We start from the raw sequence: 17839 nt of genomic DNA on the forward strand, positions 1-17839 counted from the left end.
ATATTTGCTTGAAAATTTGTCTGCTTATTGCAACTAATTTGAAAAATAGAAAAAGAATCTTATAGACAAACAGAAAATGCTTAGACATCTTAACCCCTTCAAACACCCATATTTAATATGTTGATATTTGCATTCCAGAAAAATATTTGCATATAGTTTTCTAGTTTTGTCACTCATTAGCCCCATTCTTTCCTTCTTTAGTGTGTATACCTACTGAGCATCAGAATCAAGCCACATTTCAGGCTGCCATATAAATATAGGAGGCACAGTTTTTTGAATCTCAGATAAACACCCAATAATTTTAGCCTAGGTCCCAAGCGCCACACAGACATATCTTTAAGTTATTCATTATTGAATGTATCTGAATTTCAAATTTACCTGGCTATAGAGTACTCTTATTTGCTCCATCTGGCGATCCTAATTGTAACACACACCCACAGTGAGAGGATATAGTGATGAGCAAGAATAGACAGAACTCTTAACTGCACACTATTACTATTGATAGGAAAACACTAATGTCAATCAAATGGCCATTAAAATAAAATGTGAGGAAGGATTTAGTAGAATGCCCCTGTGTGTGGGTACCTATGTAACAGGAACAGAAGTTCACCCCTGTAGGACAAGCTGTCAGGGAGGAAAAACATTTGACTTAACATTCAACCTTGCCAGCCTCCTGTTCCTGGACCCAATCAGGAAGACTCTTCAGATATAGGGCAAGTTATCAAGTGAAAGCTGCTAGACAGGGCTGGCATCCAGGAAAAGTAAATACAGTCTTGCTGTGAGTCCCTCCCTGAGGGCTGTTAACAAAGCCCTGGCAACCCACTCTCAGAAAACAAATAGACTTGCAGCAGCTTCCCCAGGTGGCTATTGTTAATTGAGATTAAGCCTGCAGCTGCAAGGCACTCCAGAGGCTTCTCTCCCTGCTTGCTTGGGTCCATGGGCCCCCTGAACAGAAAGGGCTCACATGTGGTTTTAATAAACTAGAGGACAAAGTCATCTATTGTAAGTGGAAAAGACCACCTGTACCTGGAGCGTGACAAGAGGTCCTTTCAGACAGCTGCACACACAGCCTCACCAATGGCTGCCTGGAAGCTTTACCAAAGATCTTCAGTCAGCTTTCTGGAGTCACAGACTGAGAACTCAGTATCTGACAAAGTGCCTCTGAATGGCGTCCTGTTGCTTTTGGTTTGCTGTAGATTAGAGTCTTTGTTTATCCTAACAAACTCAGTTGAGAGGGATTGGTAGTTCCATTCTACACCTGGAGAAACTGAGGGGCTTCCCCAGGAGTTATACAGAGCCAACTAACTGTAAGGGGCTGCCTGGGCTCGCATCTGATAACCTGCCCTCAAATTTGCCTTCTTTCTGTCTTATACAATCCCCTACAAAATATGTAAAGCAGCAGAATTAATTTTATTATTTCTCATACCCACCACAGGAATATAACAAGGCAAGCAGGTATGCTTGCACACTTTTCTGTGTCTCCTTCTTCAACTCTTACAACAGTGCCTAGCACACAGCAAGCTATCAATAAATACTTTTTCAGTGAGAGAATGAATCAAGGAAGTCGGTGATAGGAGCGGGTTATTGGCTCCTGGTTGATTGATCTTGTCCCACCATATCAATAACACTTTTTCACCCTCACAAACATACTATTTTATAATCACACTCACTCCAGGTCCTACCTGGCCTTAGGGTCTGAGGGACCTGTATTTTAATTCCTGTTCTGCTGTTTGGTAACTACAAGTTAAGCCGGTTACCCCAGGTACTCAGCTTGGTTTCCCTATACATAATTGAGAATAATAGCAATACTCATCTAGATAGCTATACATGATCCAAATACATATATAAAATACTGCACATAGTAGTTGCTTAGTTAATCACGCCTTTGAACAATTGAGTGAAGCTCCTCATGGAAGGAGAGTGACTCTCTGTCCCTATCACCCAATATTTTATTCCTCATGACCCTATGGCCTGGCCAGGCATTTCTTCTGGTTTGGGAAAACTTATTTGAAGTTGTTGGAGATCGGGGTGTCAGCCATCCAAAATAATCCACCTAGTTCTTGAGAGCTGCGACTAGTCATCTCTGCTGCTGTCTTCACAGCAGTGGAGAAATGGGGTGCTGTCAAGTGGCCATGGAAGGATTCCACAGGCACAAAAGGACACATTTCACGAGAAACACATGTCCAGCCCCTGCCTACCTCATGTCTTCCACTGTCTCACTGGCCAAAGTGAACCATGGGGTCATGATCGGATCACAGGGCTAGAGAAGCAGGTTTTACTTTGATGAGGGTCATGGCAAAGTCTGGATCTCAGGAGGGCAGGGAGAGGAATCACTGTGGTGAATTAAGGAACCGTCCACCACAAGATGCAAAATTTCCTTAAGAAACAACCAAATGGCCGGGCGGTGGTGGCGCACGCCTTTAATCCCAGCACTCGGGAGGCAGAGGCAGGTGGATCTCTGTGAGTTCGAGGCCAGCCTGGACTACCAAGTGAGTCCCAGGAGAGGCGCAAAGCTACACAGAGGAACCCTGTCTCGAAAAACCAAAAAAAAAAAAAAAAAAAAAAAAAAGAAACAACCAAATGATGAAGTGAATGGTAAAACCACTCAGTTGTGCTAGAATTGGGAACTGCAAGAGGTAACCAAGTGCATCTAGCTGCTAAATTCTTCAAGGAAGAATTTGTCTTTGCAGTAACTCTCCTTTGAGGAGTCTGCACACACACACACACACACACACACACACACACACACACACACACACATATGTCTTACTGTATGTAATTCTTCTAAGAAACCCACGCGCATGCTCTCAAGTGCACCTGGCTTTCTTCTGAGCCCCTTTCTTTCTCTGAGCCCTTGTGTGTAAGCCTGTATAAAAATATTCTAAGCCCCAATTCTACCTCATTGCCATAATTGTTTTGGGGCATGATCCTGATGTACATGGACAAGACAGAAGGGCAGTCCCTGAAGGACTTAGCAGAGGCACAGTGTTATTGGGTAGCCCATGTACAGTGATTGTACCATATGTACTTGATGACTGGCTGTCTCATGGAATAATGGGCTAGTCTCGCGGACTAGCTGGGTCTTCATAATACACGCATCCACTCTTCTTTCTCTCATCTAATTAGGGCTGTTGCTTTATAGAAAACAACACACAGATATTAAACATACTCAGCTCAAAGGAAACTCACTGGGCCCATGAGAGATAACTTAGATGAAGAAATGGAGTTGAGCAGAGACAAAGGCAATTCCGGGAAATCCAGGTACAAGGACTAATGGGCAAACTCTTGAGGCTGTCTGGCCCAGATGAGTCAACTCCAACCAATTTCCTAACCTTGTGTCAACCACTCAAGATCCAAAGTCCCAGGAAGAAGTCTAATTGGCTCTGCTCAGAAAAGCAGACCTGCCCCTTAGCTAACAAGACAGAGGAAAGAAAGACTCCTGGTTTGTTAGCCTGAGCAACCTGGGTGACAGGGTCGTCCACAGAGATGGGGAGATCTGAGGAGAAGCAGATTCAATTTGGGCTTAAGCTCAGTGATCTGAATACAGTTGTTGGGTAGGGAGTAAATATCATGTTCTTGGAGAAGCCCAAACTCCAGGGAGTAGTCAGAGAAGACAGCAATGTGCAGAGCACTGGCTGCATTTTAGGGACTGCAAGGGAGCCCTTTTGGAGAGGTGCAGGCTAGATGTAAGGGCTGAGGATTAAAGGCTCTGAGAGCTCCACGGTGCTCATAGGAGATGGGGGAGCTTCAGGAGGCTCGATGGAGGGTGAACCTTCCCGCAGCACAGCCCTGTTTATCAGTTTATCATCTATCTCCCTAGGTGCTACACAGGTGTGGCACTCAGCCCCGTGGATAAAAGGGCTACTCTGGCACATCCACGTCCTGTGGCTTCCTATTTCATTGGCACAGTACAACTTTGGCATTCTGTTGGCTCTAATTGAAGCTTTTCAATCTTATATAAATTTTATAATAACCTTTCATTTTGTATTTTAAAGCTACTGGTGTTTATTTTGGGTACTATTGAATTCATAGATTGATTCCAGAAGAACTTGTATCATACTAAAATAGTAAATCTTTTCATTCATACATTATGTGTTTTTCTTGTTAATGTAGAGAACCCTTGATTTTCTCCCTTTTTTTTCTGTTTTTAATGTAATCCTGGTGTGGAGGCCTGTTTTATCTCTTTTTAAGATTTACTCTTAAATATTTGATGTTTTTGATAATTTTTTTTTATTAAATTTGTGTTTTCTAGTAAGTCTGTTGCTTGAATACTAAAATAAAATTGATATTGGCATTATTCCCACAAGCCCTGCTGAGCTTCCCCAGTAACTTCCCCATAGATTTTCAATATTTATAACCATGTCGTGAGCAGACAATGGTGGTTTCTTTTCTCTCTTTCGGGTCTCATTCCTTTGCTCCTGTGCAAAGGGAGCAAAGCTGAGCCCAGAAGTGATCCTGGGCACGTTGGTCTTTCTTGAGTTCCTAGAAGCGGGTTTTAATATTTTGAAATGCCATGTGACGTTTTCTGTGGGGTATCTGTTATCATGGTCACAATAAGTAAGTTCCCTAGATTCTATGAATTTTAAAATGAGTGAGTATTGCAGGTTATCAAGTAACTTCTTTTTAAATTGAGATCATTTCTATTCCATAAAAAGTAAATTGTGGCTGGATGGGGGTGGCGCACGCCTTTAATCCCAGTACTCAGGAGGCAGAGGCAGGTGGATCTCTGTGAGTTCTGGTCTACAGAGTGAGTTCCAGAACATACTTCAAAGCTACACAAAGAAATCCTGTCTCAAAAAACTGAAAAAAAGTAAATTGATTTGGGACTCATAAAACAACTCCCCCAAATAAACTGTATTTGGTCAAATTCGGTCAAATTCCAGTCTCCTTTATACACTTATATAAAATCCCGGGTCACTATGAGATTCATAAACTTGTTAGATTCTATATTTTCACCTTATTTGTATACTTCTTTTATTTATAAATTCATGTTTTATTTAGTATACATTTTGAGATATGTATAAATAGGGGTGAATGTCAAAGATGATAAGACAGTTACAGAAAAGAATTGTCAAGGAAGGGCAGAAGGGAAATGATTGACAAGTATAAATGGGCTATCCCCTATGTGGAAGGTGAAGGTGAATGGACTAGCCTTAGGTGAAGGTACAGGTGAAAGGGTTAGCCTGAGGTAGAAATGAGGATGCTTCTTTCACTGTACTAGGACAGAACACCAAATATTAAGCATATGTTGGTCGGCAGGGGGGGGCAGCAGATTTGTTAATGGGCCTATGAGGAAGTAATGGTCATGTTATTGTTTCTGCTTACCCCATGGCATCATAAACTGAGAATGAAGGGTGTGGAAATTTTAAGGAGAGAAGCTAAGAAATCAGTGAAAGTGTACAATTTAAAAATTAGAGTGGTATTTTCTAAGTACCCATTTAAAATTTGTGTTTATAAATTCAAAGTGAATCAAATAAGCAATTTCATATTTTTCTACATAGATTGCACATGGAAAATATGAGTTTTGTAGTTTTTAAAATGTTTTAAGACATATGAGATTAGGGTTTCATCACGAAGGATTCTCAGACTCGAGAAGATTCTTGCTGTGGATGGGGGTGTAGACTTGTCACTTCAGCACATGAAAGACTCAGGCAAGGCAACTGAAAGTTTGAGGCATCTCGAAAAGAAAAAAAGGTGTAGATTCTTAGGAAAAACTTAAGAACATCTATATGGAAAGTAATACAATCTCCTATATCATATGGAAAGTGACACCATCTCATATTATCATCATGTCAGTTCCTGTGTGGTATGTGTTAGTTTTGTCCCTTTAGAAAAATAGGCAGACTAGGTCAGAGCCACAAAACCAGTGTATGGCCAATCTGGATCCCATCAATATTAACTTACATTCCATCTTAATGTTATGTATGTAACGTATTCAGTTATCATTCCTTCAACAAAGCATTTAAAAATAAATACAGTCAAAGAACTAATTGAAAAATGTGGACGTCTTTTAGCATGATAAATAATATATTTTAGTGGAATAAAATCACAACTTGTTCTTTAAAATACTCAAGTGGGGAGTGGTTCTTTACTTGCTTGCCTAGAGGAGTTTTGACTGTCAGAAATATTGCTAGGTAGTACATCCCTGCTAACACAGGACACTGGGCTGCTCCCAGCTCTGCAGAAGATGATGTTGATCCAGTTTGGATGTAGGCATTACTTGATTGGAAGGGAGTTAGGCGTATTGAATACAGAGACTCAGAAAGAAGGACATGAAGGACAAAGGAAGAACACTTGTATCTATGCTGGGGAAGCCCTCCTTTGCCACAGAATTCTTGGAGTTTTACATCTTGTTCAGTAAGGAATGTATTGTTTTTTGAGCCAGAGAGACAAAGGAATGGCAGATCAACACCTCTGATTCAGCCTTCTGAACTCTGCTAATACCAGCCAAGACATTCCCATCCATTCCCAACCACAAGTGGACATTTACTATCCTGTCAACGACCCAGAATCACCAAGTTGGATTGGTCTCTATGCAGTAGTCTGTGATTGTCACAGAGCCCAAAAATTATCAATTTCTAATGCTTGTTTTTTTTTCTAACCCTTTGTGTAATGTTCTGATTTAATTGCTTCTCATTAACATCTGAGCATGTGTCTTGGTTTTTCCATTTACATGGGGAACAAGAACTGTTATTCCCTTTTGCCTGTTTACTGCAGATCTCATTCTCTAAGGGAACCATCTCGGGAGATTCTGTACAAATTATAGTAGTCAAATTTCCCCTGGAGAGACTTCATATACAAGATCTCTAGAGTGAGTATGATGCGCTTATGGATCACAAAATATGCAGAGTTCTGTCCAGAGAAAGGTCAATACTTTGAACAATCAGCTATGGCATAAGGACATGGGAAAATAATCTACAGGTTGTTCTGTGATTTAAAATGAAAAACTACACACCATGTTTTTCACTGTGAAAGTTACATATCTTTATGTTTTAATGAAGACTTCAGTTTATGGCTCATGTCCAATTTCTGTGAGGTTTTTATGATCCCTATAATTAATTTTAGGGCCTCCTGTTAATTTCTACCATAGTGCTTTGTATTTTACTTTCATATTTCTTGTCAAATTTTCTAACCACTTATTTGTGTAAATATTTCTTTTTTAAAATGGTTAATTTCACGAGAAAAGAAAACCCATATTCTTTGGGTCACTCTTTTAACTGCAACACATTGTACAGGAATATAGATATGCAATAAATATTTGTATAATGTCATTGAATAAACAGGTACACACGATACACCACACTATATGTCAGGGGTTCCTGGTGGATACAGAGATGAAGAAAGCATAGGATCTTCAAAATTTCCCCTCAAGTGAGGACTTCAAGCTCAATGAATAAATTGTGGAAATACAGCATGATTCAGAAAAGCATCCACTGCTGAGTTTCTAAAATGCTCTATCACAGGCAAGTGTCTGAGTGCTTAGGAAATGCACAGGAGGGAAATAGAAATAACCCTGAGATCGCAAGACACTAAAGTGGAGCTGGGATAAACTCAGACCAAGCTTTTATATCTCTGAGATGTACATGAAAATTGATCTCGCAAATTGGAAGTTTGACTATCTAGTAGTTTTCTTAATTCCATTCTGTCTAAAAGATCTGCCTATACTCTGATTCATCAAGTTCATGGCTTTCAGTGATGTGGCTGGAAAATACACAAGAGTGGGTAATGTCATTTGGCCATTGGTTTAATGAGGGTATTTAAACTACATTTTTCATCAGTAAACTCTGTAAGGCACTAAGAAGACAGAGAAATAAGAGCTTTGTAAATTTCAAAGCGTGCTGAACTGATGAATTTTTTCCAAAGTTGAAAAATCCCTGGAAATTTAACAATATTTCCCTAGAAAATGAATGTGACAAAGTCTGCACTATTATATATTCCTGGTGGGATTCAGAGTTGGCACAGACACTCAAAGACAAACTTAATAGAATGTAACGCAACTATGTGTGCCTTTGCCCTCTGTTATAGTGAGTCCCAATACTAGCAAACCTACTCCTAGCAATATATGGTAATGCTAAGTAGAATATAAAAAGACACATGCACTACATATGTACAAGTGTGTTACCTTAGTCTCCAATAGTAAAAGCTTGGAAACAGCCCTCATGGTCTCCCACAGTGGATAGCTTGAACAAACAAGGTGGTGGACCTAAATTGTGGCATGTCACAGATAAGTAAAGGAAATGACAGGTAACTCTTTATGGTCTTTTCTCCAGCTTGTACTGCTAAGTGAAAAAAAAAAAAAACAACAAAAAAAAAACAACAAAAAACCAACAGACTTCCAACAATCTATAGACTTTCCCTATGAAAGTCCTGGATGGTTTAAGAAAACAGGAACCGAAGCTGGTGTGTGGGGCGGTGCACACCTTTAATCTTAGCACTTAGGGAGGCAGACACAGTGGGATCTCCCAGAGTTTGAGGCCAGCCAGAGAGTTCCAGGGTAGCCTGGGTTACACAGAGAAACACTGTGTTGAAAAAAAAACCCAAAACCAAACCAAACAAAAAACCCAAATCCACAAACTGCTCCTGAGATTTACAAAGAACTGGGTGTGGTGGCGTACACTTTAAAAGAGAAACTTTTTAATTTTTAATTTTTTATTGAGATTATATTACACCATTTCTCCTTTCTCTTTCCTCTTTCCAAATCCCAAATCCTCCTATGTACCCCCTATTTTGCTCTCTTTCAAATCTGTGGCCTCTTTTCTTTAGGTGCTGGTGTGTGTGTGTGTGTGTGTGTGTGTGTGTGTGTGTGTGTGTATGTGTGTGTGTGTGTGTGTGTATTTCTCAATGCATAAATAAATACAACCTGCTCAGTCTGTATTATGAAATTTCATTGCAACAGAGACCACTGCAGAAAAACACATCCAATCAAAATGTAGAGTTGTATAGGCCAGTCTCAAACGATACTTCTACAGTACAACTCCTGTGTCTAAGACTCAGGGATCACTGAACAAGACGGGGCAGAAAGATGTAAGAGCCAGCAAAACCTGGAGTTCGCTGTGAGATTGTGACTCCTAGAGATGTCAGAAGCTGCATCCATGAGTTCTCACCTACATGGCTTCCTAAGCATGAGCTGAATAAGGATGACACCAAATAGACATGCTAATGTGGAAGCTTGCAGACTTTTAATCCCAACTCTCAGGAAGTGAAGCAGGTAGATCTGAATGAGTTTGAGGCCAACCTGGTCTACATAATGAGCTCCAGGCCAGCCAGGACTACATAGTGAGAGAGACCTTGACTCAAACAAACAAATGAGAAGGAAAGAAAGAAAGAAAGAAGACAGAGACAGAGAGAGGGAGAGAGAGAGAGAGAGAGAGAGAAAGAGAGAGAGAGAGAGAGAGAGAGAGAGAGAGAGAGAGAGAGAGAGAGAGAGAGAGAGAGAGAGAACACTTCCAACAACCACATTTGTCTGGAGTAGAAATTATATAAAACAGCTAGCAATATGTTTTTATACCATAAAAGTATTGAAGCCTACTTGGTCATATGTCTGTATTGTTGCTAGATTATGCCTCCCCAGTTCAAGAATGAACATTACACACCAAATAACAACAGGAATGAAAACACCAAACCCTTGAGCTCATTGGGACACTTTTGAAAACTGTATTGGTTGCTTTTGAAAGTTATTAGGAAACAAATCATTTTGAAAATCATTGCTAAAGGAGAGATCACTTTTAAGCACCTGTTTTAATCTTTCCTATCTGAACCACATCTCCCCATAACTAAATAGTTTAATAAATCATTTTTCTTATTAAAATACTCCATTTAAAACATAAAGGAGAAATGACAGGGTTCAATTTTACCACTCTAAGAACTTTAGGCTCTAGGCAATGATGCCTAATAGCAGATAACAGTACAAGATAGATGCATTGATTATATACACATTTATTAAAGTGCACAGACTCAGCTATAAAGTAGCTCTGCACTCCCCTCAAATAAACAATCCATGCAACATGAATTTCAGTAAGCCTTTAGATTGGTCTACCAATTTTCACAAAATACAGACTTGTGAAGTGAATCAGATGCAGGACATGCATGTAATTTGCAAAACTCCAGCCTGTTGAAATACTGTAACAAAAATGATTGGATTTCTTCAGCAAAACTTTTGCTAGAATATAAAAGATGTTGGTCAGGGAAGCTATAGAATACAAAACCCACAGGATCTATAAAGGTTCTTTGCAAAAACAGTTTGAGAATTTCATACATGGATATTATGTGTTTTGATCAAATCCACCCTTTGTTCCCTCCCCTCTAATTCCTCCACTGCCTTCCCATTCCTTTCCCCAAACTCACTGAGTCCACTTAGTGATGGTTGTATGTGCATGGGTAGAGGCTCAAAGGCTGCAGGAAAACTGAGTTGCCCTCCCTTAGTTAGCTATCAATTGCCAACGGCTCCTCAGGCACAGGTGGGCCTTCCTGAACTCCTCTTTCCATGATTAGATTTTAGCTGACTTGATCTTGTACAGATCTTATGCACACAGTCAGTGTGATAGTGATTCATGTGTGAACAGTCCTGTCATGTCTAAAAAAATACAGTTTTTCTGCAGTTATTCACTACCCCCAACTCTCACAGTTTTTATGTCCCCTCTTCCATGATGATCCTTGAGACTTGTGGAAAGTATGTGATATAGATGTTTCATTTAGAGCTGAGCACTCCACAATTTCTTATTCTATGCATGCTGACCAGTTGTGGGGTTTTGTTTTAATCACCATCTACTGAAAAGGAAGTTCATTAATGAATGAATGAGTCCCCATTGGTAAAGGCACCAATGAAAAAAGAAGTTTATTAATGAGGGTGAAAGATGCAGTAATATGTATGTATTAAGACAAGAGCTTGGGGACAATTTAGTACTTTGTCCATTTAGCAGAATAAAAACATTGGGTTCTCACATAGGGCCTTGGGCCTAGTCAGACATGTTGTTTGTGCCAAGTTAATGGTATTAGGCATGTATTCTGTCTTATGTAGCAAGCTTTACATACAATTATAGAGTGGTTGGTTACTCCCATAACATTCATGCCACCTATGTACTGCTGGGCCTATCATGTCAGAGTACTTGCTATTGTAGCTTGCAGGTTTCACAATCAATACTGTTGATTAACTTTTCTCTCCTAGTAGAATTCTTAGACCATTGCAGAACTATGGAGGTTATCCAGTAATGATGCAGCTTCCAGGTTAGTATCAGTTTGTTTTCTCCATGCCCTATGACTTAAATTTCTGGAATGTTTTTAATCAATAGGAACTTACCATTGAGCTTTGGAGAAAATGACAATAGTCTGTAATACATCAGAGGTGGGGGTCTATGGAACCACATTTACCAATGACTTGAAAATAGGTACCCTATACACATCTCTGGGCATTTTATTTGATAGCCTATGTTGTTTGCAAAAAGCATTTCCCCTCTTATAGAGTGATTCTATTTAACTCCTTTTATATATGGTACATATGTCTATGTATATTTTAGGAAGTATCTACAGCAGTAACTTTCCATATAACTCTTTCAAAGGTCTTTAGTGTTATTTCTCTCTGCTGTTGTAAGGTATTATTTTAAGGTATGTTACCTTTGTTCATGTTGCATTTGTTTAACTCTGTGAAGCTGTGTTACTTTGCCTGTCTAAAATACCTGATGGTCTAAGAAAGAGCTGAACAGCCAATAGCAAGACAGGAGAAAGGATAGGCAGGTCTGACAGGCAGAAAGAATTAACAGAAAGAGAAATCAGGAAGGAGAGGAAGAATTAGCCAGAGAAGGAGGAGGACATCAGGGGCCATTCATCCAACTACACAGCAAGCCATGGAGATAAGAGTAAGATTTATAGAAGTAAGAGAATGGGAAAAGCCCAGAGACAAACGGTAGAAGACATAAGTTAAAGTTAAGAAAAACTGGCTAGGAACAAGCCAAGCTAAGGCTGGGCATTTATAAGAAAGAATAAGACTCTGTATGTATTTATTTAGGAGCTGGGTGGTGGCCCCCCTAAAAGAGCCAAAGTGTAAAAAAAAACAAACAACAACACTCTGCTACCCTGACCTCCCAGGATTGTATAAAAATTCAATTTAAAGAAAGGAATATTTGTATAGTATAGAACTATGGACATTGAGTTTGTATTTGGTGAATGTTCCTAGTTTGATTATACACATCAGAAGCCAACACTGTTAGCTCTTCTTTCCAATGAGGCAACTAATACTGGATACAAGTAGAAGAATGTATTTTTTCTCGTGTTTATTTACATTTCAAAATCAAGTAAAATACAAAATAAAAACTATAAAATTTAAAATGACATAAATCCCATCATTTAGACAAAGTAAGTTTTGGCAGAAAACTTACTGCATGGATCAGCATTGTTTATTTCCTTTTTATTTTGTATGTATTGTGTCTTTTAAAATATATCCATTATATGTACATACACATATAATGTGTATACACACACACATACACATGACACATGTTTTTGTTTCTTTGTTTTGTGTGTGTAATACCACCATGCTGGTTAGGTTTTTGTAAATTTGACACAAACTAGAGCCACCTGCGGAGGGGGAACTCCAGTTGATAAATTGCCTCCATCAGATTGGCCTGTGGGTGTATTAATGAACATACGACCTAGTGAATTTCACGTGCATCAGGGCTAGACTTGTTAATATTTGCATAGCTGACTAAGAACTATGCCACGCATAGGAAGCGATGGCTACAGAAACCCAGCCATGAGCCTCTGTGACACATGCTGAGTTACCAGGAAGGTCTGTTTATTTTTACAAGTAAGATTATATTAAGAACCCGAACATTCTGTGTATCACTAAATTATGTTATGCCTGCATATTTTAATAAAATATTTTCAGAATATTAAATGCTTATCTTTTCCCTTTGAGACTTAAGAAACTGAAGGAGGATTCAGATGTGACAAGCTGAAGAAGGAAGATGATTTTTAACAGTCAGACTTGCCTTCACAGCTTACTAAATTTCTATTTCTGCTGGCCAGGGGAGCATGTTGCCTCTTGCCTTGGCCTCTTCTCTCTTTGATTATTAATCTCCTACATGTTGGAACACTGTGGTTAACTTGTCACAACTGGCACTCATATCAGTTTCTTCTTTGGATTAAAATCTCTTAACTCAAGCCTTAATAAAAACGTTTGCTTGTTCACACTAGATTTAGTACAAGGAACATTTACACTTGGAATTTAGTGCAACAATGGGAGAGGAGAGCCCCTGATGTGTTAGCAGGTGTGAGAGTGCAAGGCACTTCGGAGTGCAAGGCAGTCAAGAGCAGAGTGTAGCATAAGTCTGCTCCACAGGGTAACTTTCCATCGGGTTCCAGTCATATGTATGATTGGCTCCGTGTTTTCCCTTCTTTTGGTACCCAGTTCCCATTCTCACCATCCTTATTCCATCAGCAACTCAGGCCATGAGAAAGTATATTTTCCGTTCCACTGCTGAGAGCAGCCTGAGGTGCAGTAGACCTTGGGTGTGATTACATATTAACTATCCCAGGGTGACTCACTGAAAGATCTCCAGAACAGAGTGAATATAGTTTGTATTGGTGCAGTCGGAAGGATTTCAAATGCAAGTGTCCAGACCTAGCAGCTCTCCTGGTGCCTTTTTAAACCTAAAGCAGAGCTAGCCAGCTGTTTGTCTCACTGAGATAAAAAGGATACATAATTCCTAAAGATAATACCAAGTGTGCACATCTCAAAGCTTTAAAAATTATTCCCTTCATTTGTCTTAATTCCCCAAGAGCTTAATTTCTGACATCTTCTCTGTGAATATGAAATTTCATTTATTGAGCCAGTGAACAAACATCAGGGACTATCAGTCTTCATTAGTCTATCACCTCCTTCAGATTAATGCTGTGTTGAAATTCTCATTCCTTATTGTTTGTAAATTTCCCCCACCCCACTTTTTAGTATTTGTCCTGACATTGGTGTTCTACAGTTACTCCTGAGCAGAGAATTCATCACCGAGAATTTATATGGTTCCTTAGGTACTGCTTGCAGACACTTAGTTTTTAAATGCAAATAAAACTTCAAAATATGATCTCAGTGACATTAGGGAAACAGAAACACATCAAAGCAGTATTGATTTAGAGAACTTCATTGTGACAATAAATCATGCCTGAGCCATGGGCACAAGACAAATCCCCGCTGGAGAAGAACGTCTTTACCAAGGCTCTGTGCATATAACCAAATCCCCATATCTCTGCTGTATTCAACAGGGGCCCATGTGGTGCTGGTTATGTCTCACTCTGTCTCCCAGTCCTCATCACCATGCTCCTTCAAGTGGAGAGCTGGTATCTGGCCATACAGCTGGCATCACACTTGCCAGTGATCCCCAATGTCTATAGATTGGTGAATAAGTTCCTGTCATAGAATTGACCCATGCATTCTTCCCCAGACTCAGGCTTTTCCATCATACCTATTGTTCTGACTGTACCCTATCCACAGAGTTCTCTCTTTTGTTTGTGCTTCATGATGTGATATTATTCTCTTTCACATCTCATTTTGTCCCTGGAGAACCCTTGGCTGTATCATTTGTTAGGATTATTACTTGGTGGAGATCACTTAAACTTACTATTCCCTAATTTCTTGGTAAGAAATGGGAGCATGGCAATAGTCTACTAGAGCTTGCCTCTACACTTACAGGATAGTACTCTATCCTATAAGTGTAGTTGGTGTTTATTTAAAAAAAAAAAAAGGTGTGTGTTTTGCATGTGTGTTCATGTGTGCAGGCAGATGTACTATCTCATGGAGGCCAAGGTTGACAATGCCTTCCTCAATTGCTTCTTTACCTTACTTTTGAGACAGATTGTCTTAATAAACCTGAAGCTCATTATTTTGGCAACATGGGCTGGCCTGAGAGATCTGCCTCCAACCTTGGATCAGCTCCTGTGTCTGGCTCCCAGTGCAGGGTTTCTCACACTAGCCACCATGCCATGGTTCTATCCAGGAGCTGGGGATTCAAACTCACATCCTCAGGATGACATGCAAGCACTTTGTCCATTGAGTCATCTCTCCAGCCCTGATACTTATATTCCTAATGTTGTTCCAGGTATTCCTTCCAAGATGAGGAAGACATGTTCATGGTGGTGGACCTGCTACTTGGTGGGGACCTGCGTTATCACCTTCAGCAGAATGTCCACTTTCAGGAAGACACAGTGAAGCTCTTCATCTGTGAGCTGGCCATGGCCCTAGACTACCTACAGAGCCAGCGTATCATTCACAGGTCAGTCAAGTCCAAGAAGACCATCCATGGGCTTGATAAGAAGCTGAATTGAACAAATCTTTGTTTATCACTGCATTTAATGTTCATTTAGTTATCGCAGCAGCCCTTGGGGGTTGGTCGTTGCCCCTGTGGGTGACTGACATATAAAGTTTAATTAGCCCAAGGTCACAGTATGTGACAAGACTAAACATCACTATCAATATCTATTGGTACTTGGTTATAACTATGTGTATATAAAGAGAAGGAATGGTGACAGGTGAGAGCTTCAATATTAAATTAATTAATTCAAATAGAGGTGGAAACATGCAGAGGGCAAGATAAGAAAGAAATTCCTCATAGGAGAAAACTTGGCTTAATGTCTTCCTGTCATGACAACTGTATTAAGTCCCCCAGAACTAACAAAAACAACAGGAGTCTCCTAACAGGAGCAACAAAAACAAGGAGTCTCCTACACTTAAAGAATTTGTTTTAAGAAAATAAATAAAGGGTGATAAGGGGATACATCCAAGTAGACAGGAAGGGATACATTACAATTATAAAAAAATTAGTAGCTTTAAGAATGATTTCATATACTATATATCATTTATCACTAAAATAACCTGGACAAAGATCAGAGTTGCTGTTAGACCTGTATTAAAGATGAGAAAACGCTGATTTATAAATATGAAATTATCACCTAGGTTTATTAATAATCAAATCATCATCACATCCATTACTTTTCCTGAGGCTTACTTTGTGCTGGGCACTCGGAAACATTCTATTAGTGTTTTAAATTTTTAAGCATCAACAAGGACTTCCCATTTAATTATAGTGTCCCCATTGTACCGAAAAAGAAAGTGGGTCAAAGATTTTCTAACTGTTGGCCCTGTCAGGATCTAAAACTGAATCTCTCCAACCCTAAGTGAGAGAGAGCGAGCCATGTTATACTGAAAGTACTAAATACACATGTGAAATACAAACATCGATTACACATCATTAGATTAAAATCCAATGCCAATAACCTCACGACTGTCCTCTCTAATCTTTGAAGAACTGACTGAGATTTTAGTACAGTTGTGTCTCATTTAGTATATCCTGAGTTGGATAGCATATTTGTCTGCAACTTTTCTGGATCAGCTCTGAGACTGTGGATGAACAGGTACTACCACAATTTGTAGGCACAGGAACTAATCCTTTTTTTCTTTTCTGGCTTTAAGTGGGTAGACTTAAGTAACTGTTTAATTTTCCATCTTTGGAGAGGCTATTTGTACTGGAAATGTGCTCTTTAAGTCATAGTTCAATGGAAAACTGACCAGTTAATCACACAGGACTTCAGAAGGCAATTTGCACACCTGGTATTTGGTGGGTAATTGAAGATCTTATTTTGAAGAGCAGGCTTGCTGGCTCTTGGCAGCTTTTTCTGGGAAGAGCTTTATTCCAAGAGGAATCCAGGCTAGAAATTCACCTAGAACCCGGAAGGAGATATCTCCCAGCTGGTGTCTGTTTTCTTTCTCTTCTTCCCTCACACCTCACTAGTCTCATCTAATTTGGGCCATTGAAATCATGTGACACATGAGGGATGAACTTCCTGTTCCTAGCTTTTTATACTCACACAGTATTTACTTCTGTCCCCTCTCAGAGGGCCAGTTTGTGCTAAACGTCTTCTCACATAGAAATGAGTGACAGAAATCTGGACATTCAGGATGCAGCATTGAAACAAACTAAGATGCTGTCCTTTGGGGGTCACAGAAAAATGCAAGTGTGTGTCTGCTGCTTGTGGGCCCCACTCACCTCCAATGCATTGTAGTTTATAGACCATCAGAGCATTTTGCACTTCTGAAAGCTCTGACACTTTTTGATATGCAGCTGCTTAGTTCATTTGTGCCCTTCTACTCCAGGAGTGAAGCCACGTCTGCTTAGCTTCCCATTGCCTTGCCAGTATTTAGAAAAACTATGAAGGAATAGATGCTGACTAAACTCTTACATGTTCTAGTAAGTTGAAGACATATTGCCAGTGTTAAAGTTCTTTCATGACAATGGGCCAAATAGACACTTTAATTGTCCAATAATTAGGCTTTTAACTATTAAAATGCCAGATATCAATTAAGTGTGTTATCATCTTTAAAATGGCTTTAAAAGCCAGATACATGGTTAATTAAGGGATATCCCACTGTCTAAGGAATTTAAATGATAGACAGTAATAGCGTTGTTCTGAGAATGGGATTATGTGGGGTGTAAAGTTGAGAGATGAATTCAGAAACAATTTGGGCTTCTGAGTGCTGGGAATCTCATTATAAAATCCCCTTCTTCATTTATTACAGCACATATTTCCCATTCTGGTGGTTTAGCTCTTCCCAGGGTGTTTAGTGATATATAACATGGACTTTTTCATGGAATACATTCAAATTAAAAATATAACTCTTCAAAAAACTATAGCTTCCTTCAAAAGAATCAGTAAAATAAATGCTCCATTTGATTGATGCTAAGACGACAGAATAAATCATCTTTCAGCTGCTTAGAATACTACTGTAAAACTCACATTCTGAATTCCAAGGCATAAAATGTGTGAATGAAAAAGAATAGATGAAGCATCATAGATTTGT

General features: G+C 39.4%; 1 protein-coding gene across 3 annotated transcripts in view; it reads left to right on the plus strand.

The window, feature by feature from the left end:
• Stk32a (serine/threonine kinase 32A) overlaps window positions 1-17839 on the plus strand; it is a 119604-nt gene that overhangs the window by 42678 nt on the left and 59087 nt on the right. For all 3 annotated transcript variants that reach the window (XM_076555180.1, XM_076555179.1, XM_076555181.1), the window contains exon 5: window positions 15084-15257. In XM_076555180.1, the coding sequence (XP_076411295.1) occupies window positions 15084-15257 (174 nt within the window). The remainder of the gene's footprint in view (window positions 1-15083; window positions 15258-17839) is intronic.

This window comes from Peromyscus maniculatus, chromosome 19 (genome assembly GCF_049852395.1).
Source record: "Peromyscus maniculatus bairdii isolate BWxNUB_F1_BW_parent chromosome 19, HU_Pman_BW_mat_3.1, whole genome shotgun sequence".
In the NCBI taxonomy this organism is placed as follows: Eukaryota; Metazoa; Chordata; class Mammalia; order Rodentia; family Cricetidae; genus Peromyscus; species Peromyscus maniculatus.